The 21,062-nt window shown below is 41.8% G+C and overlaps 2 protein-coding genes across 4 annotated transcripts in view; both read right to left on the bottom strand.

Annotated features, from left to right (window-relative positions):
* Positions 1–21,062, bottom strand: part of fignl2 (fidgetin like 2) — a 543,953-nt gene that overhangs the window by 280,818 nt on the left and 242,073 nt on the right. The gene's annotated exons all lie outside the window — the stretch shown is intronic.
* stat6 (signal transducer and activator of transcription 6, interleukin-4 induced) overlaps positions 1–21,062 on the bottom strand; it is a 124,335-nt gene that overhangs the window by 76,924 nt on the left and 26,349 nt on the right. For all 3 annotated transcript variants that reach the window (XM_061747494.1, XM_061747486.1, XM_061747478.1), the window contains exons 5-6: positions 15,619–15,802; positions 10,234–10,319 (exon numbers count right to left, since the gene is read on the bottom strand). In XM_061747494.1, the coding sequence (XP_061603478.1) occupies positions 10,234–10,319; positions 15,619–15,802 (270 nt within the window). The remainder of the gene's footprint in view (positions 1–10,233; positions 10,320–15,618; positions 15,803–21,062) is intronic.

Below are 21,062 nucleotides of genomic sequence, written 5' to 3'. Positions count from 1 at the left end.
GTGGAGGGTCCGAGAGGATTTTGCACACTCTTGTCTTAGTTCTGGTAGCATGCAAGTCCTCAAGGGTGGGTAGGGGGTTACCGACAATCCTTTCAGCAGTTTTGATTGTCCGTTGCAGTCGGAGTTTGTCCTTTTTTCGAGACTGTAATTCCCAGGAACTTGAAGGTCTCGACGGTTGACACAAGGCCGCTGGACAGTGTGAGGGGCAGCTGGGGCGAAGGATGCCTCCTGAAGTCCACGATCATCTCTACAGTCTTGAGCGTGTTTAGCTCCAGGTTGTGTTGGCCGCACCACAGCTCCAGCCGCTCCACTTCCTGTCGATATGCAGACTCGTCACAGTCCTTGATGAGGCCGATGACAGTGATGTCATCGGCAAACTTCAGGAGTTTGACAGCCGGGTGCGCTGAGGTGCAGTCGTTCGTGTAGAGAGAGAAGAGCAGTGGAGAGAGGACACAACCTTGGGGCGTCCCAGTGCTGATGCTGCGTGTGGATGAGGTGGCTTCCCCCAGCCTCACCTGCTTTATCCTGCCCGTCAGGAAGCTGTAAATCCACTGGCAGATGGCAGGAGAGACGCTGAGCTGGAGAAGCTTGAAGGAAAGGAGTTCGGGGATGATGGTGTTGAACGCTGAGCCAAAGGTTCCCCTTCCAACAAGACAATGACCCGAAGCACACAGCTAAAATAATAGAGTGGCTTCAGAACAACTTCGTGACTGTTCTTGAATGGCCCAGCCAGAGCCCTGACTTGAGCATCTCTGGAGAGACCTGAAAATGGCTGTCCACCATCGTCCACCATCCAACCTGACAGAACTGGAGAGGATCTGCAAGGAGGAATGGCAGACGATCCCCAAATCCAGGTTTGAAAAACTTGTTGCATCATTCCCAAAAAGACTCATGGCTGTATTAGCTCAAAAGGGTGCTTCAACTAAATACTGAGCAAAGGGTCTGAATACTTATGACTGTGTGATATTTCAGTTTTTCTTTTTTAATAAATCTGCAAAAATTACAACAATTTCTTTTTTTCTGTCAATATGGGGTTCTGTGTGTACATTAATGAGGAAAAACATTAACTTGAATGATTTTAGTAAATGGCTGCAATATAAAAAAAAAGTGAAACATTTAAGGGGGTCTGAATACTTTCCGTACCCACTGTATTTCCAAAGGTGTTATAGACCTGAACATTTCACCAGATGTTGGGAACAACCCAAGTAATCCAGACATACAAAGAAAGTAGAACAAATAAGCTCAGAAATTAAGTTGTGTGTAAAACTGTGAAATGACACAGGGAAAAAGTATTGAACACACGAAGGAGGTGCAAAAAGGCATGGAAAGAAAGCCAAGACAACACCAAAAATGTATTAATAATTAAACAGCAATCCAACCCCTTGTCAGTGCAAATGAATACCAGCTGGTTCAGTCCAAGGTGTGAGTCAAGACACATCTCATGATGGGTAAGAGCAAAGACCTAATGGCAAACTAATTGTTGCAAAACATAACGATGGCATTGGTTACAGGCGCATATCTAAGCTTCTGAACGTTCCAGTGAGCATGGTTAGAGCGATAATACGTAAGTGGAAAGCCAATCATACAACCATAAATTTGTCTCGATCAGGTGCTCCTCGCAAGATTTCTGACAGAGGAGTGCAAAGAATAATCAGACGAGTTCTCCAAGAGCCAAGGAGCACCTGTGCAGAGCTTCAAAAAGACCTGGAATTAGCAGGTACTGTTGTCAAAAGGAAATGTATGTACTCCGCCGCCATGGCCTGTATGCATGCTCACCACGTAAGACCCCATTGCTGGAAAAAAAAAGCATGTCAAAGCTTGTTTAAAGTTTGCTGAACAACATTTGGACAAGCCAGTAAAATACTGGGAGAATATAGTCTGGTCGGATGAGAGCAAAATTTAACTGTTTGGATGCCATAATGCACACCACGTTTGGAGGAGAAAAGGCACTGCACATCACCCTAAAAACACCATACCAACAGTGAAGTTCGGAGGTGGGAACATGATGGTGTGGGGCTGCTTTTTCATCAAATTGTACTGGTAAACCTCACATTATTGAAGGAAGGATGAATGGGCAAATGTACCGAGACATGCTTGACAAAAACTTGCTGCCATCTCCGAGGATGATGAAAATGAAACGAGGGTGGACATTTCAACAGGATAAAGATCCAAAACATACTGCCAAGAAACCTCTCAATTGGTTTCAGAGAAAAAAAATAAAGCTGCTAGAATTGCCCAGCCAATCACCTGACTCGAATCCAATCGAAAATCTATGGAAAGAACTGAAACTCAAGGTCCATAAAAGAAGCCCACGGAAGACTGCTTGTGTGGAGGAATGGACCAAAATCCCACCAGAGCAATGCATGCGACTAATTTCTCCATACAGGAGTCGTCTTGAAGCTGTCATTGCAAGCAAAGGCTTTTATACAAAATAATTAAATATTGAATAAATACCAGTTGGCATGTTCAATACTTTTCCCCTGTGTCGTTTCACATTATTAAACACAACTTAACTTCTGAGCTTATTTGTTCTTCGTATGTATGGATTAGTTGGGTTGTTCCCAACATCTTGTGATATTTTCATGTCAATAGCACCTTTGGAAATATATTTAATGAGAAAAATGGTGACGTGTTAATTAAATACTTATTTCAGCCGCTGGACGTGTGTGCAAAAGTCACATCGCAGGGTCTGCTGCGATGTTGGTAGACTGTAGTAAACAGTTAATCAACTGTAATATTAAAAGTGACCAGCAGAGGGACCTGTTTGGACATGCCAATAAGATTAGCACCCATGTGACAGTTAATTATGACGCTTCAAACAACACATGGAGAAGCCCAGAGTGTTGTATACTTATATCCTTGTATGATAACTATGAATGAGGACATGGGAAAGAATGTACCCCTGCTGCATTTCCTATTTCGCTCTTTAGAATGAAACGACTGTAGCCAGACATGGCTATGTGAGTGTGCAAGGTGCGTTCAGGAACACTGTGTAAATGGGAGTGAATGTGTTCTTTTGTAATACAATACATAATTGTAAAAATGGATAGGTAGAAAAAACATTTGTATCAAAATGCTTTCGATAAAACACTATTATCAAACTGTGATAATATGGAATTTATTTTGTTTTGTAATATAAGAATAGATACATTATTTTGTTAATTTAGTCAGCCAGAGCTGCGAGGAATGCAAAGTTATCAATATCCTTTCACCATCATTACTGTCAAACTGTGTTCCATTATTTTGTTTGCACATTAAGGACAAAAGTCCTTATTTTGTTTTAATTCCTCATTTTTAAAAACACCATTCAAGCAACAAGTTTTTCCTCATGTTTTTGAGATTGTAAGGTGAAAGCTCCAGCTGGCTGCTAGTGTTGACTGAATGGGTGGCAACAATGGGAAAATGAAATGCCAGTATTGTGAGGGTAATAGTCCGTCAGCAACATATTTGAAAACAAAAAACAAAAAAAAGAACTATGAACTAGGTTTTTTTTTGTGTTTTTTTTTGGACAGGTGAACTTGAGCTATGAACTTATATTCTTATGAGAAATACTTATTTTCCACCATAATTTGCTAATAAATTATTTAAAAATCAGACTGTGATTTTCTGGATTATTTTTTTTCTCACTTTGTCTCTCATAGATGATGTATACCTATGATGAAAATTACAGGCCTCTCTCATCTTTTTAAGTGAGAGAACTTGCACAATTGATGGCTGACTACCTACTTTTTTACCCCACTGTATGCCACACCTTGACAGCCAGTCCGTGAGAAAAAATGCCTACTCTAAACCGGCCCGTGGCGCAAAAAAGGTTGTGGAACACTGAATTAAAGCACACTGTCCTTCTGAACAATGTCTGGAAATGTAGCGTGTTACTAAATTTCTCAGGTTTTCAGAGAGAATTGCACGCACGTGCTGGCTACATCCTTAAATAACTGGGGTTTTTTCAAATAAGAAATGAGCTCACTGATTGGACATGCCCCTTTGAATTAACTATTCAATTACACAGACTCATGTGCATGCACATCCTGAATGTATTAACTAGTAAATTATGTGCCAAGTAATAAAAGGATTTCTGCCAAAAACAGTGGTTGATCTGGTTAGTCATGTTGGACTACTACTATTTTGAACATAACTGTGCATACTAACTGAAAGAGAACTGAGAGAGAGAACTGTGTTGAAATGCCATCTTACCTCTTAAGTGGCAGCAAATCTGATGAAAGTTTTTAGCACGTCTCCCACCCATTTTATCGGACCAGTATGATTTTATTGGTGATGATTTTAACAGCAGACAAAACAAAAAAATACATAAACAAAAACAAAATCCCCATGGATAACGGATGTGGTCAAAAAGACGAAAAGAAGATGTAGGGTGCTTGAGTGAAAATGGAGAAAAAGTAACACTGGGATTAACCATGCAATATTCTGTAAACAACTGAAACTTTATAAGACTAAAAGATGCTAGAAATGCATATTTCTCCGCTAATATCTCAAACAACAGCAATAAGCCCAAATGTTATACTTCACTAAAAATCATTTATTTAATCGTGATTTTAACAGCTTCCCTTTAACCCCAACTGATTCTCTCTGTGAAGAGTTTGCAGCCCACTTCAGAGAAAAGACTAACACTATCAGATGTAACATTTTATTCAATCATAACATGGTTTTAAACACATCTGAGTGCCTATCTTTACCTGAGGAAACACTGGATAGTTTTGTCCTGATTGATACTGAGATGATTGACAAAGTTCTCAGCTTGACCAGGATAAAACTGAAGTTTTAGTCATCGGCCCTGAGGCCCAAAGAGAGAAAGTTTCAACTTAACTACAAGCGCTATTTTTAAAACCTTCCCCACTCCCCCAAAACCTGGGCGTTATTTTCAGCTCAATTTTATTCCACACATCAAAAACATCAACAAAAACAGGTTTTTATCATTTAAAGAATATAGCCAGAGTACGCCCCATTATCTCTCAGGCAAACGCGGAGACGCAAATTTATTTCCAGTCGGATTGATTACTGTCTGCTTTCTGGTCTTCCCTTAAAAACATTATCAGCCCTACAATTACTACAGAACTCAGCAGCACGTGTCCTGATGAAGACCAGAAGGCAGGAACACATTACACCAACTTTAAAATCACTGCATCGGCTCCCTGTGTGTTTCAGGATCAATTTTAAGGTCCTTTTGCTGGTTTTTAAGTGTCTTAATGGTCTTGAGCCTTTTTTTTTAATATTATTTTTTATTTATTGATTTTAAGTTCAAGATGGTGTCTCCCCGTGTGGTCGCCTCGGTTACGTTCTCTCGAGTATGTATTTGTGTTTTTCGTTCGTCTTTGGAGACATTATGTGACTTTCTTACACAATGGAAGACTTGCTAATCATTAGGGAGTCTACCCTGGACTTACTTTCACCAACCATTGCAATTTCGCTCAGTTTTTTCTCCGAGTTACTCACCGGGGGTGCGGCTACGGTCTATGGCGCATGGAGGCGAAGGCAACGAAGGGGGAAGCGCGCCGGCATCCAAGTGAAGCTCGGCAAGAGAGGATACAGATTGGCGTTCCCGTCGATCCACCTCGCGAATCTACGCTCCCTACCCAACAAAATGGACGAGCTTCATCTTCTGCAAAGACCACTAAAGACTTTGGCTGTTCCGCTGCGCGGCACGGTGGACGACTGGTTAGAGCGTCTCCCTCACAGTTCTGAGGACAGGGGTTCAATCCCCGGCCCCGCCTGTGTGTAGTTTGCATGTTCTCCCCATGCCTGCGTGGGTTTTCTCCGGGCACTCCGGTTTCCTCCCACATCCCAAAAACATGCATGGTAGGTTAATTGACAACTCTAAATTGCCCGTAGGTGTGAATGTGAGTGCAAATGGTTGTTTGTTTGTATGTGCCCTGCAATTGGCTGGCAACCAGCTCAGGGTGTACCCCGCTTCCTGCCCGAAGATAGCTGGGATAGGCTCCAGCATGCCCGCGACCCTAGTGAGGAGAAGCGGCTGACCTGTGCTTTATGGAGACATGGCTTTGTGAACGCGTCCCCGATAGCACCGTAATGCTTCTGGGGTTCCAACTACACTGGGCAGACCGCGTCACGGGGTTATCGGGGAAAACAAAAGGTGCCGGGATATATCAACGAAAAATGGTGTACTGACGTCATGGAGCTCAGCACACACTGCAGCCCGAATTTGGAGTCGCTGTTTTTGAACTTTAAGCCATTCTACTCGCCTCGTGAGTTTGCGTCTTTCATTCTCTCCGGTGTTTATATTCCTCCTCAAGCTAACACAAATGCCGCACTGCTTACGCTCGCTGAACAAGTAAACGAAATGAAAAAAAAAAAAACAGACTCACCCCTCATTATTCTTGGGGACTTTAACGAAAGCTAAACTCAACCACGACCTTCCTAAATACAAGCAGCACATCGACTGTCCCACGAGGGAAAAAAATAACATTTTACTACTCTAAATAACGCATACCGTGCCATACCTCTTGCTGCTCTGGGGTCGTCTGAGCACTGCTTAATTCACTTAATACCAACATACAGGCAAGAACTTAAATGCGCGAAGCCTACGTTGAAAACAGTGAAAAAGTGGACCAATGAAGCAAAGATAGAACTTCAAAGCTGTCTAAACTGAAAAGACTGGAGTGTCTTTGAAAATTTAGCTGGCAGCCTGGATGAATATACGGAGACTGTTACATCCTATATCAGTTTGTGCGAAGAGGTGTGTGTACCAACAAAGTCAAAGTTCGCACATTCAATAACAACAAGCCGTGGTTCACTGCCAAACTTAAGCAACTTCGCCAGGCTAAAAAGGGATAGGGCCCTGTATAATCGCGCTAGAAACCAGCTGACTATAGAAATTAACATTGGAAAGAGAAATTATGCAGTAAAGTTAGAAAAACACTGTACCGCTAACGACTCAAAATCAGTCTGGCATGCATTGCGATCGCTAACCAATTACAAGCAATCAACCCCCCAAGCTGAGAACAATAAAGGACTAGCAGACGACTTGAACAGCTTCTACTGCAGATTTGAAAAGGACACTTTCACAACCCACACCAGCCCAGCTGCACCACTGACCACCATCAGACCTCTGACTCCCCCTCCTTCATTGACCATCCACAAACAGGAGGTGAGACGCATCTTCTAACAACAAAATCCCCATCGTGCCTCAAAGTCTGCGAGGACCAGCTACTTTGAAAGGTTTTATCCCTTTTAACTTCATTTTATTTTCAATATTTTAAATGTTTTATTACTATTTCCTAGTCTTAGGTTTTTACTGAAGGCTGGGTTTTTGCAAGATGTGTGTGTGTTTTTTTTTTGTATGTCTGTGATTATTTGTAGCATCTTTCACTGTTTCCTAAGAGGGAGCCATCTGCAGTGGAAGCTGTAATTGATTGCGACCATGGTCCTGCCTCATGGAGTCTTCAGTCGCCATTTGTGGCTTTCCGTACGCCACTACAATGCCGTGAAAAAGTATTGCCCCCCTCTTCTCAAATTCTTATATTTTTAAATAGTTTCCCCACTTTGATTTTTAAGAGCATCAAACAAATGTAAATGTCAGACAAATATAACTCAAGTGAACATAAAATGCTCTTTTCAAATGATTTCATTTATTAAGATAAAACAAAAACTATTTAAAGTTACCTGGCCTTATCTGAAAAAATAATTACCTCCCCTTGTTAAATCATGAATTAATTGTGGCTAATCACAATTTTGGGTTAGTTTTCACTGATCACACCCAAGCCTGATTACCTCCAGACTTGTTCAATCAAGAAATCACTTAAAAGAATCCGCCGGATCTAAAAAAGCTGCAACAAAATGACACGATCCAAAGGAATTCCACAACAGCCAAAAAAATAAAGTAATTGACATATATCCGTCTGGAAAAGGTCACAAAAGCCATTCCTAAAGCTTTAGGATTCCAGCGAAAAAAGAATTCTCCTCTTTAACAGAAATTCCTGGAGGAGAATGTTCAGCCTTCAATTTGTGACCTCCAGCTGAAACGCACTTTGGTCCTGCAGCAGGATAACGATACAAAACACACTCGCAAGTCAACTTCTGAATGGCTTTAAAAAATAAAAATAAAAATGCAGGTATTGGAGTGGCCTAGTCAAAGTCCAGACTTCAATCCAATTGAAATGCAGTGGCATGACCTGAAAAAGGCAGTTCATGCTTGAAAAACCTAAATTTTTGCTGAATTCAAACAATTCTGCAACGAAGGAAGAGTGGGCCAAAATATCCCCTTCGAGTTGTGAAAACCTCATTGCCAGTTATAGAAAACGCTTTATTTCAGTTGTTCCTGCTGAGGATATTCCAAGCAGTTATTAGGTTTAGGGGACCAGTACTTTTTCACACAGGGCCAGGTAACTTTGAGTAGTTTTTTGCAAAAATATAAGAATTAGAGGAGGCGGCCTATACTTTTTCACAGCACTGTATACCAGGGCTCCATGTGCAGACAGCTGCTTGGGATGGTGTTTCCCACTAACTGGCAATGAGTCTTTCACATCTGTGTGGAGATATTTTGGCTCACTCGTTCTGGAGGAATTGTGTGAATTCAGCAAAAATCGAGGGTTTTCGAGCATAAATCGAATTCTAAAAGTCACACCACTGTATTTCAACCAGATTCAAGTCTGAATTTTGACTAGGCTACTCCAAAACCTTCATTTTGTTTTTTTAACCCATTCAGAAGTTGACTTGCTAGTGTGTTCTGTAAATTGACTGTCTGTTGTACTAGAGCGGCTCCAACTACCGGAGACAAATTCCTTGTGTGTTTTGGACATACTTGGCAAATAAAGATGATTCTGATTCTGATTCTGATTTTTGCATCGTTATCCTGCTGCAGAGCTCAAGCGTGCTTTAGCTTGAGGTCATAAACTGATGGCTGAACATTCTCCCTCAGGATTTTCTGTTAAAGAGCAGAATTCATGGTTCCATCAATCACAGCAAGTTGTCCAGGAGCGAAGTAGCCCAAAACAGTCACACAATCACCAACACGTTTGATTGTTGGTATGATGTTTGTTTTCTGAAATGCTGTGCTACATTTACGCCAGATGTAACAAGACAGAGACCCAAAAAGCTCAACTTTTATCTCATCAGTCCATATAATATTCTCCCAAAAGTCTTAAGAATCATTCAGATGTTTATTTTTTTTGCAAAAGTAAGACGAACCTTTATGTTCTTTTTGGTCAGCAGAGGTTTTCGCCATGGAACTCTGCCATGGATAAAATTTTGGGCCAGTCTCTTCCTTATTTTTGTGTCATGAACACTGACCTTAACTGAGGCAAGGGAGGCCTGCAGTTCCTGTTGTTGTCCTGAGTTCCTTTGTGGCCTCTGGATGAATCATTGGTGTTCTCTTGGGGGTCATCTTTGTAGGCCGGCCACTCCTGGGAAGGTTCACCACTGGTTCATGTTTTCTCCACGTGAGGATAATGGCTCTCCCTATGGTTCGCTGGAATCCTAAAGCTTTAGAATGGGCTTTTGTAACCCTTTCCAGACTGATAGATTTCAATTACTTTACTTCTTGACTGTTCTGGAATTTCTCTGGATCATATCATTTTGTTGCAGCAGTTTTAGATTTTTTTTTTGTCTGACTTAATTTTGTCAGAACAGGTTCTGTTTAAGTGATTTCTTGATTGAACAGGTCTGGAGGTAATCAGGCTTGGGAGTGATCAGTGAAAATTAACCTAAAAATGTGATTAGCCACAATTAATCAGGATTAAACAAGGTGGGTAATTACTTTTTCACACAGGCCCAGGTAACTTTGAATAGTTTTTTTGCTTAGTAAATGGAATCACCATTTAAAACTAGCATTTTAAGTTCACTTGAGTTATATTTGTCTATTTACATTTGTTTGATGATCTTAAAGTGGGGAAGCTATGCAAAAATATAAGAATTTTGAGAAGGGGGCCAACACTTTTTCACAGCACTGTACATAGATACATGCGTATATACATAGTGTTGGGGAGTAAGTAATTACATGTAACAAGATTATGTAATTTAATTCCAAAATGTACATAATTGTAATCCATTACATTACTGAGAGAACGTAAATAAATTAGTTGCTTTTGGATATTTGCAATATGAATATGATGATACCGTTTCATCTCTAACTTTAACTTTGTTTACAGTTGTGCGCTTGTGTACTACCGCGCCCCCCCCCCCCCCCCCCCCCCCCCCACCCCCAACACCCCCTCAAGTGATCCTGTGGGGTCATAAAGCAGAAAAAAAAATGCTGCTCACCGTTGCCATTGTGTTGACATTATACTCCAGCTGCTGAATGTGGTTTTGCAGTCTGGTGACTTCCGACAGCGTAGTATCCATGGTTCCTGTGCCACCACCAAATAACACAACATGTTGAATCCATCCTGCAGTACAATGAAGCATCAACACACATATCTAATTATGCACCCTATCCCTAAAGCAAAGTTACTGTCAAACGCACTAAATACGGACCGCCTGATACAGGGTATGTCATTTGAAGGTGAAAGATATTGAATTAGTACCATTTTACAATCAGGGTAGCCTTACAAACAGAGGTGGGTAGTAACGCGCTACATTTACTCAAATAACATTTTGAATAAATTGTAAATGTCAGGGCGCCACGGTGGAAGACTGGTTAGCACATCTGCCTCACAGAACCAGGGTTCAAACCCGGCCTCGCCTGTGTGGACTTTGCATGTTCTTCCCATGTCTGCGTGGGTTTTCTCCAGGTACTCTGGTTTCCTCCCACATCCCAAAAGCATGCATGGTAAGTTAATTGAATACTCTAAATTGTCTCTAGGTGTGAACGTGAGTCCGAATTGTTGTTTGTTTATATGTGCCCTGTGATTGGCTGTACCCCGCCTCTCGTCCGAAGCTCCAGCACACCCGCGACCCTAGTGAGGATAAGTGGAATGTAAAATTAATGAATGAATGTACTTAGAGTATTTTGAATGCACTTTTTACTTTTACTTATTTATGTTAAGAAGAGTCAATACTTTTACTCGGTTACAATGATCTTCTTCGGCTTCCCCATAGCGCGCCGTTGTGCCAATCCAACGTGATCACTAGTGTCATTTGACTCCAATTCACCACGGCACAAGGCAGTCACATAACTGTGCACAAAGCCTTCGCCGGCCAATCAAAGTGATTCATTTTGAAAACAAAAACAAAACAAAAAAAACAGCCGCACGACTGTTTACAGACTCCGAAAAACAACAGCTTTATGATGCGGTGTAGTTTTGCGTCTGCCCAAACACTGATAGTTCAGCCCGATTCTAACTTGAGAAAACACCTTGCGGTAAATTACATATGTTTCTATTGGTGTTTTGGCAGTGCATCTGGCAACATTAGCCCTATTTTATGGTCATAAATTACTGTAAAATATGCTTCAATGCTGTAATATCTCGCTTTCTCTTGCATGCTCAGACTCACCCTCTCTCTAGTTCTGTCATGTGCGCTCAGACACACAGAAGATACTCTCCAGTTACTCTTAAGTAGTTTTTTTCACAGTGTTCTTTCTTACTCGAAAGTAAATATTTGGAGGACTACTTTTTACTTTTACTTGAGACATATTCCTCTAAAGCAGTGCTTCTCAAATAGTGGGGAGCGACCTTTTAGGGCACAGGTGTCAATCTGGTGGCCCGGGGGCCCAGATCCGGCCCGCCACATCATTTTATGTGGCCCGCCAAAGCAAATCAAAATCGCTAATTGTGTTCTGGTGCAATAACATTGAGATATTTGCAAACATTTCTTTGTTACTAATCCCCCTTTGAAAAGAAATTTAATAGTTGAAAAACATGTTTTTATAGGCGTCTGATTTCAAAACTGGTTATTCATCAATGTGTTGTGTATACTGTAATTACAGTATATGAGGTAATCTTTCATTTATATGGGTCCACAGTCGTACGGCCCTCCGAGGGAAGTCATAACTGTGATGTGGCCCGTGACAAAAATGAGTTTGACACCCCTGCCCTAGGGGGTCGCGTTGCGATGCCAGGAGGGGCGTGTGAGACCCTGAAGAACATGATTTGCCGTACTAGAATAAAGTGTAATTGCACATGCACTGCAGTAGATGGCAGTCTATATATCTTTCTTTTGTACTTTCTTCAATGTTTATAAGGATTAAATTAGATTATCCTTTATATACAATGTTATATAGAGGTATACTCGCAGGGGCCGCAAATTATTTTCTTCTTCCTGGGGGGGGGGGGGGGGGGGGGGGTCGTAACAAAAACAATTGAGAAGCACTGCTCTAAAGTAACATTACTCTTACTTGAGTACAATATTTGGCTAATCTACCCACCTCTGCTTATGAAGGGTTTGTACAATGTTATTGACTACTTTGTTCATGCCTCATACAGACATAATAATTAAATCAATTCCCTAATGATGTTAATGTCACAGTTGACATGAGACCTCAGGAAGTGGCATCCTAATCATCTTAACTGGACTGACGACACCATTTAGAGACATGAGTAATAATGACTGACTGTAATGCCAACAGAGCCAAAGGGGAGGGTGGTCCAGGACACCGCTGCTGACAAGACTATTACAGTGCATTCTGGGAATTGCAGCGTCAACTTTGGCTGGGCAATCTGGCAAAAAAATTTTAGATCGTATCGATCTCGATTATTATTACGATTTTTTTAGATTGTTTTTAAACCCGTTTAAACAGCCAGTTTTAAAGCATCTGTACTGCAAACTAAAGAAGCTAATGAGTAGTTCAACATTTTATTAACACATTTTCTATAACAACACTCCTCATGGTCAATATTTAAAACAGTAACCCCAACATTTTAGTAGCATACTAAGCAAAGAAGATAAAATATAGAAAAATCGAAGAAAAATTTTCACTGAACAGTGCAACGAATGTAGAAAAATACAACAACAGTGCAGGGCGGCACGGTGGACGACTGGTTAGAGCGTCAGCCTCACAGTTCTGAAGACCCGGGTTCAATCCCCGGCCCCGCCTGTGTGGAGTTTGCATGTTCTCCCGGTGCCTGCGTGGGTTTTCTCCGGGCACTCCGGTTTCCTCCCACATCCCAAAAACTAAATTGCCCGTAGGTGTGAATGTGATTGCGCATGGTTGTTTGTTTGTATGTGCCCTGCAATTGGCTGGCAACGAGTTAAGGGTGTACCCCGCCTCCTGCCCGATGACAGCTTTTTGGCTCAGGGGCCACATTGACGTAAAAAAAATTGTCATGCGGGCCAGCATTAATTTTACATGCTACGGACGAGGGGAATGCTTTTTTATTTATTTATTATTATTATTATTTATTTTTATTTTACTTTGTTTTACTATGCTGTCTGCTGCTAGGTAGATCTGATAACTGCCTGACCTGGATAAATGAAGGTTAAAATAAAAATTAATGAAATGCAAAATAAAGTATTTTTATGAAATTTGACTCAAACTCAAACTTTATTCATCAGAATCAACAAACAACATGTTTGCATTAATGTGAAGGGTGATACTGAGATCTCGACTGCAGTAAATGGGGCAGGTCTGGCTCAAAAGCGGTAGTTTTAATCTGCAAGATGTCACGCAGGTGGGAGTCACTTAGTCTTGTCCTCACGCGGTTCTTATTCATGTTCATGACTGAGAATGTCTTCTCACACAAGTATGTCGAGCCAAACATGCTCAACATTTTCTTAGCAAATGTACGAATCTCTTGGAACCTGTCTTTATCCAGCTGCTGATAAAAGTTGACAAGAGGGAGTTGTTGGTACCGGCTGCGACACTCCGTGTCACACTTCAGCACAATGAGCTCCAACTGCAGGTGGGCCGGAACGTCGCTGAGATCCACGGAAACGGGAGAAGAAAAAAGTGTGATCTCCTTATCAATAGTTGCAAAATCCCTGAAACGCTGTTGAAACTCCTCAGTCAGAGATGAGATGTTTGCGGCATACCTCCTCATTTGCGCACTGATATTGTGCGCTGGAAAACAGGTCATTACTTCTTGCAGAGATTGGAAATGTGTGGTATTGGGCTGCGTTTGTGACAGGTGGGTTTTGAAAAGTAGCAGCTTGGTCCGAAAGGCTTTAATATGTGAATACAGTTGGCTTATCAATGCATTTCGCTCCTGAAGGCTCATGTTCAGGGTGTTAAGATGTCGGGGTATGTCAACTAAAAATCCATAATCAGACAGCCAAACAGGATTGGTTAGTTCTGGCATCGGTTGTCCCTTTTTTGCCTAGAATTGTCCAATTTCCTCTTTGAGTGAGTAGAAACGCTGCACTGCAGACCCCCGACTGAGCCATCTTACATGATACACAACATCTCCGTATTCCGCGTGGATATCCAGTAGAAATTGTTGAAACTGGCGGTGGCACGGGGCTTTGGAGCAAATATAATTAATAGCCTTTATCACCGGTTTCATAACGTGATCATATTTCAGATGTTTGGCACATAGAACTTGTTGGTGAATAATACAATGGAGTTTTACAGCTTTATCTCCTTCTTCACTTACTCTTGGCAAATTAGGCAGACGCAGTTGTTTCTAAACTCAGTGAAAAAATATTCAGACTTCCATTTGTCCTGGAAACGTCGGCCCTCGCTATCAACTTTCCTTTTCTTACTTCCAGTTGCCATTTTAGAAATGGGCAAAAAACAGGTCATGTGCAAAACGGCCCCGCGAGAGTTCAGCCACAAGTTTACTGCCATCCTGTGTGTGAAATATATATATTGCGCGTCTATTTTGTACTGCCGGGCCACATATTATTGGTTTTATGACAGAGGCTTCAGGCCAGTGGAAATATGAACACGGGCCGGATTTGGCCCGGGGGCCGGACTTTGGGCATATCTGGTCAACATCATTCTCCAGTTGTGATGCTACATACCCTGTTAACATTGCTACATTCAAATGTTCACTGTCTTTAATAACAATACAGATTAACTACTTTTTGCCATTTTACAAACCGTTTAAATAATGATGACACGATTGATTGCTGCTTTGGTCTGGTAGCCTCACCGCTAGCAGTGGCTAATTGCTAAGCTACAATGTGCTGGCAGCATGTGAGTAACAAGCTGTGCTGACTCCGCTCACATTTTTATGCTTTCCACACAATCACTTGGGTGGTACTTCTTCAAATGAATAAACATAGTGTCTGTTTTTGAAGGCACCGACATACCTTGCGCATCAGCTAGTTAATAGCATTGCACCACCTCGCTTGGGAGACACCGCCAAACAACTGACTTTGGGAACTCACTGAGCCAAGAGGCCAACTCCGTCGCCAGGCCGAGGAGGGATGATGCGGCGGGATACGTGGGTGGACAGCTGAGTCGGACGGGGCATCTCGATATCGCTGTGGGACGTGCGATCCGAGGAGGCACGGTTTCTGTTTACTCCCACAATTTGCAAATGGAAATGGAGCCGGAAACGGAGGACTCTGATTGGCTGTTGTCATGTACGAGCCATGTTTGATCGAGGAAATACGCACACAGCTGATCACCATGATTGACGGGAAATTTATCGCTATCACTAAGAGTGATCATATTGCCCAGCCGTAGTCAACTGTCATAAAAAAAATTGCTGTCCAAATAAAAGTACAATTACTCTGTAAGCTTATTGTTGGAAGGAAATGTTAGAAATTGATGATAAAATACATATACAAACATATCCACAACTGTGCATTTTTTTGTATTACCTTGCAAAGACTCATAGTTCTGCCTTTCCCAGTTGAGCTCTTCCTGCACCTGGTGTATGTTTTGTCGTAAGTCCTGTACCTCCAGTACTTTGAGAACCAGGTGGTCCACATCCTGCATGCTGGGAAATGCAGATTCTCTGGTGATATACTGTTGATGCTGTTGTGGGTTGTTTACTTGCGGCATCTGCACACATAACACACCACTTAAAACACGTACTGTCACACCGCTGGGTTCAGGACGTTACATCTAAAATGGACATAATAAAAATAACCAGTACAAAATGTTTTATCAGATAATATGAAATGTGAAGACCTTTTGTCATACAATGGTAGCTTGAAGTCTGTAAAAAAACATGCCCCAAAGTTCAAACTAGTTGTGTTGTTGTAACCATCATTCATCATATCACGCAAACCGTCAATGCACCTCACTAGGCCTTCATTCAGCAAGTATACGAGGATAAATGCCAAATGTGCATTTTATCGTTTTCTTTGGCTTTTTGTCAAGCTAATTCTGAAAGGCGGAAGCCAGTAAGAGAAGAAAAATACCCACAGGATGTTAGCGCGATCACACTCTAAGCCAAAGGCTCTTAACCTAGGTTTGTTCAATCCCCAGGAGCTCGATGAGGCAGTCGCAGGGGTTAGACGGTGGACAAGACACAAACACTGTGCGTGCGAGCGTGTCTGTAAAAGCCTTTTTTTTTCTTTTTTTTTTGGTCGTCTTCAGCTGTTAGGTCAAGCAGAATGGAGGATCTGTATCCCTTTTATGCTGGAACAGTTTTACTGTGTCACAGTGGAGTTTTTAAGCTGTTGCTGTGGTTTCTTAGTATTATAATGGATATTTTTTGAGAATCAGAGTCGATCAGTCAAACAGAATTTACCGTTGCGGCGCTGCACCTTGAGCTGAAATGTTTTTTTTTTAAACATCTTCTTTTTATTTAACAATATGTCAACAATACATTTGAGTTAAGCGGCATCGCCGTGGCGTCAGATGGTGCATCCAATTGGAGAGTGGTTGGCAGAGTGATTTCAGAGTACCAACAGCAATACGACAAAGGACCTGCCTCCGTAGTGGCCATGTTGGTGGACAAGGTTCCCATCAAAGGCAATACATGTATATTGTAAAAAATTATTCAGATTTTCATGAGGTTTACTTTTTTGTCAACGACAAACCATGTTATTAATGCAAATAATTTGGGGGGGAAAAAACAGCCCCAAAAATTTACTCTGACCAATTAACCCTTTTCAAGGATTGTAGAAAGGAACAGACTTTGTTGTAAAAATGATAGAGGAGCACTTGCCAAGGTGAAAGGCAACAGCAAAATTCTTATTAATTTACAGAAACTTTTCATTGAATTATGATTTTTAATTATTATTAAATTATTATTTTGAAGTGAAATTCATGTTTTGTTGGCTTTGTTCTTTGAACAGTGATTTTGTGTGCAACAGATACATGGTTCATTTTGTGCACAAAAATCGATATCTTCAAAGATGTATATATAGTGAGGCAAAAAAGTATTTAGTCAACCACCAAATTCTGCAAGTTCTCCTACTTATAAAGATGGAGAGGCCTGTAATTTTCATCATAGGAATACCTCATCGATGAGAGACAAAATTAGAAAAATAAATCCAGAAATTCACATTGTCTGATTTTTAAAGAATTTATTAACAAATTATAGTGGAAAATAAGTATTTGGTCACCGACAAACAAGCAAGATTTCTGGCTCTCACAGACCTGTAACTTCTTTAAGAGGCTCATCTGTCCTCCACTCATTATCTGTATTAATGGCACCTGTTTGAACTCGTTATCAGTATAAAAGACACCTGTCCAAAACCACAAACAGTCACACTCCAAAATGGCTAAGACCAAAGATCTGTCAAAGGACACCAGAAACACAATTGTAGACCTGCACCAGGCTGGGAAGACTAAATCTGCAATAGGTAAGCAGCTTGGTGTGAAGAAATCAACTGTGGGAGCAATTACAACCCCAATTCGATTTGAAGTTGGGACGTAGTGTTAAACATAAATAAAAACAGAATACAATGATTTGCAAATCATGTTCAACCTGTATTTAATTAAATACACTACAACGACAAGATATTTAATGTTCAAACTAATAAACTTTATTGTTTTAGCAAATAATCATTAACTTAGAATTTTATGGCTACAACATGTTCCAAAAAAGCTGGACCAGGTGGCAAAAAAGACTGAGAAAGTTGAGGAAATCTCATCAAACACCTGTTTGGAACATCCGACAGGTGAACGGGCTAATTGGGAACAGGTGGTTGCCATGATTGGGTATAAAAGGAGCTTCCCTGTATTGCTCAGTCATTCACAAGCAAAGATGGGGCGAGGTTCACCTCTTTGTGAACAAGTGCGTGAGAAAATAGTCGAACATTTTAAGGACAATGTTCCTCAACGTACAATTACAAGGAATTTAGGGATTTCATCATCTACGCTACATAATATCATCAAAAGGTTCAGAGAATCTGGAGAAATCACTGCATGTAAGCGGCAAGGCCGAAAACCAACATTGAATGGCCGTGACCTTCGATCCCTCAGGCGGCACTGCATCAAAAACCGACATCAATATGTAATGGATATCACCACATGGGCTCATGAACACTTCAGAAAACCAATGTCAGTAAATACAGTTCGGTGATACATCCGTAAGTGCAACTTGAAACTCTACTATGCAGAGCAAAAACCATTCATCAACAACACCCAGAAACGCCGCCGGCTTCTCTGGGCCGGAGCTCATCTAAGATGGACTGATGCAAAGTGGAAAAGTGCTCTGTGGTCCGACGAGTCCACATTTCAAATTGTTTTGGGAAATTGTGGACGTCGTGTCCTCCGGACCAAAGAGGAAAAGAACCATCCGGACTCAAAATCAAAATAAAACTTTTTGGGAAAAAATTAACTTGTTGTGTTTGGAGGAGAAAGAATGCTGAGTTGCATCCAAAGAACACCATACCTACTGTGAAGCATGGGGTTGGAAACATCATGCTTTGGGGCTGTTTTTCTGCAAACGGACCAGGACGACTGATCCGTGTAAAGGAAAGAATGAATGGGGCCATGTATCGTGAGATTTTGAGTGAAAACCTCCTTCCATCAGCAAGGGCTTTGATGATGAAACGTGGCTGGGTCTTTCAGCATGACAATGATCCCAAACACAATGCCCGGGCAACGAAGGAGTGGCTTCGTAAGAAGCATTTCAAGGTCCTGGGGTGGCCGAGCCAGTCTCCAGATCTCAACCCCATGAAAAATCTTTGGAGGGAGTTGAAAGTCTGTGTTGCCCAGCGACAGCTCCAAAACATCACTGCTCTGTAGAGGAGATCTGCATGGAGGAATGGACCAAAATACCAGCAACAGTGTGTGAAAACCTTGTGAAGACTTACAGAAAATGTTTGACCTCTGTCATTACCAACAACAGTTAGTTGACATGATGATTAGGAGAAAGGTTGATATATTGTGTGTCCAGGAGACCAGGTGGAAAGGCAGTAAGGCTTGAAGTTTAGGGGCAGGGTTTAAATTATTTTACCATGGTGTAGATGGGAAGAGAAATGGAGTCGGGGTTATTTCAAAAGAAGAGTTGGCTAAGAATGTCTGGGAGTTGAAAAAAGTATCAGAACGAGTGATGAGGCTGAAACTTGAAATTGAGGGTGTTATGTTAATGTGATGAGTGGCTATGCCCCACAGGTAGGATGTGACCTAGAGGTGAAAGAGAAATTCTGGAAGGAGCTAGACGAAGTAGTTCTGAGCATCCCAGACAGAGAGAGAGTCGTACTTTGTGCAGATTGTAATGGACATGTTGGTTTAGGAAATAGGGGTGATGAAGAAGTGATGGGTAAGTACGGCATCCAGGAAAGGAACTTGGAGGGACAGATGGTGGTAGACTTTGCAACAAGGATGCAAATGGCTGTAGTGAACACTTTTTTCCAGAAGAGGCACGAACATAGGGTGACCTACAAGAGCGGAGGTAGAAGCACGCAGGTGGGTTACATCTTGTGCAGACGATGTAATCTGAAGGAGGTTACTGACTGTAAGGTAGTGGTAGGGGAGAGTGTGGCTAGACAGCATAGGATGGTGGTGTGTAAGATGACTATGGTGGTGGGGAGGCAGATTAGGAAGACAAAGGCAGAGCAGAGAACCATGTGGTGGAAGCTGAGATAGGACGAGTGTTGTGCAGCTTTTCGGGAAGAGGTGAGACAGGCTCTCGGTGGACAGGAGGAGCGTCCAGAAGACGGGACCATTGCAGCTAAGGTGATCAGAGAGGCAGGCAGGAGAGTACTTGGTGTATCTTCTGGCAGGAAAGGAGAGGAGACTTGGTGGTGGAACCTCACAGTACAGGAAATCATACAAGGAAAAAGGTTAGCTGAGAAGAAGTGGGACACTGAGAGGACCGAGGAGAGGCAAAAGGAATACATTGAGATGCGACACAGGGCAAAGGTGGCAAAGGCCAAACAAGAGGCATATGATGACATGTATGGCAGGTTGGACACTAAAGAAGGAGAAAATGATCTATACAGGTTGGCCAGACAGAGGGATAGAGATGGGAAGGATGTGCAGCAGGTTAGGGTGATTAAGAATAAAGATGGAAATATGTTGACTGGTGCCAGCAGTGTGCTAGCTAGATGGAAAGAATACTTCGAGGATGTTTTGGGGATGTGGGAGGAAACTGGAGTACCCGGAGAAAAACCCACGCAGGCACGGGGAGAACATGCAAACTCCACACAGGCAAGGCTGGATTTGAACCCGGGTCCTCAGAACTGTGAGGCAGCTGTGCTAACTAGTCGTCCACCGTGTCGCCCTAATAGAGTACATCATTGTAAAAATGGATCACAAGGAAAATTATTTGTATCAGAATGCTTTAGTTAAAACACTGTATGATCAGACTGTAATATTTATTTTGTTTTGTAATATAAGAATAGATCAATTATTTTGTTAATATAGTCCGCCAGAGCTGCGGGAAATGCAAAGTTATGAATGTCCTTTCACCATCGTTCCTGTAATAGTGTGGTGCATTTTTTTGCTTGCACATTTAGGACAAAAGTAATTTTTTTTGTTTGAATTCTTCATTTTAAAAAAAGACCCAAAAAAATGTTTCCTCACGTTTTTGAGATTGTAGGCTGAAAGCTGCAGCTGGCTACTAGTGTGGACTCAATGGGTCACAAATATGGGAAAATGAAATATTATTGTGAAGCTAATAGCCCGTCAGCAACATCCATCCATCCATTTTCTGAGCCGCTTATCCTCACAAGGGTCGTGGGAGTGCTGGAACCTATCCCAGCTATCATCGTGCAGGAGGCGGGGTACACCCTGAACTGGTTGCCAGCCAATCGCAGGGCACACAACAAACAACCATTCGCACTCACATTCACACCTAGGGGCAATTTAGAGACTTCAATTAACCTACCATGCATGTTTTGGGGATCTGGAAGGAAAC

Source organism: Phyllopteryx taeniolatus, chromosome 1 (assembly GCF_024500385.1).
Source record: "Phyllopteryx taeniolatus isolate TA_2022b chromosome 1, UOR_Ptae_1.2, whole genome shotgun sequence".
In the NCBI taxonomy this organism is placed as follows: Eukaryota; Metazoa; Chordata; class Actinopteri; order Syngnathiformes; family Syngnathidae; genus Phyllopteryx; species Phyllopteryx taeniolatus.
Note: the sequence above shows the minus strand (reverse complement) of the source record. Positions and strands in the feature narration are given on the sequence as shown.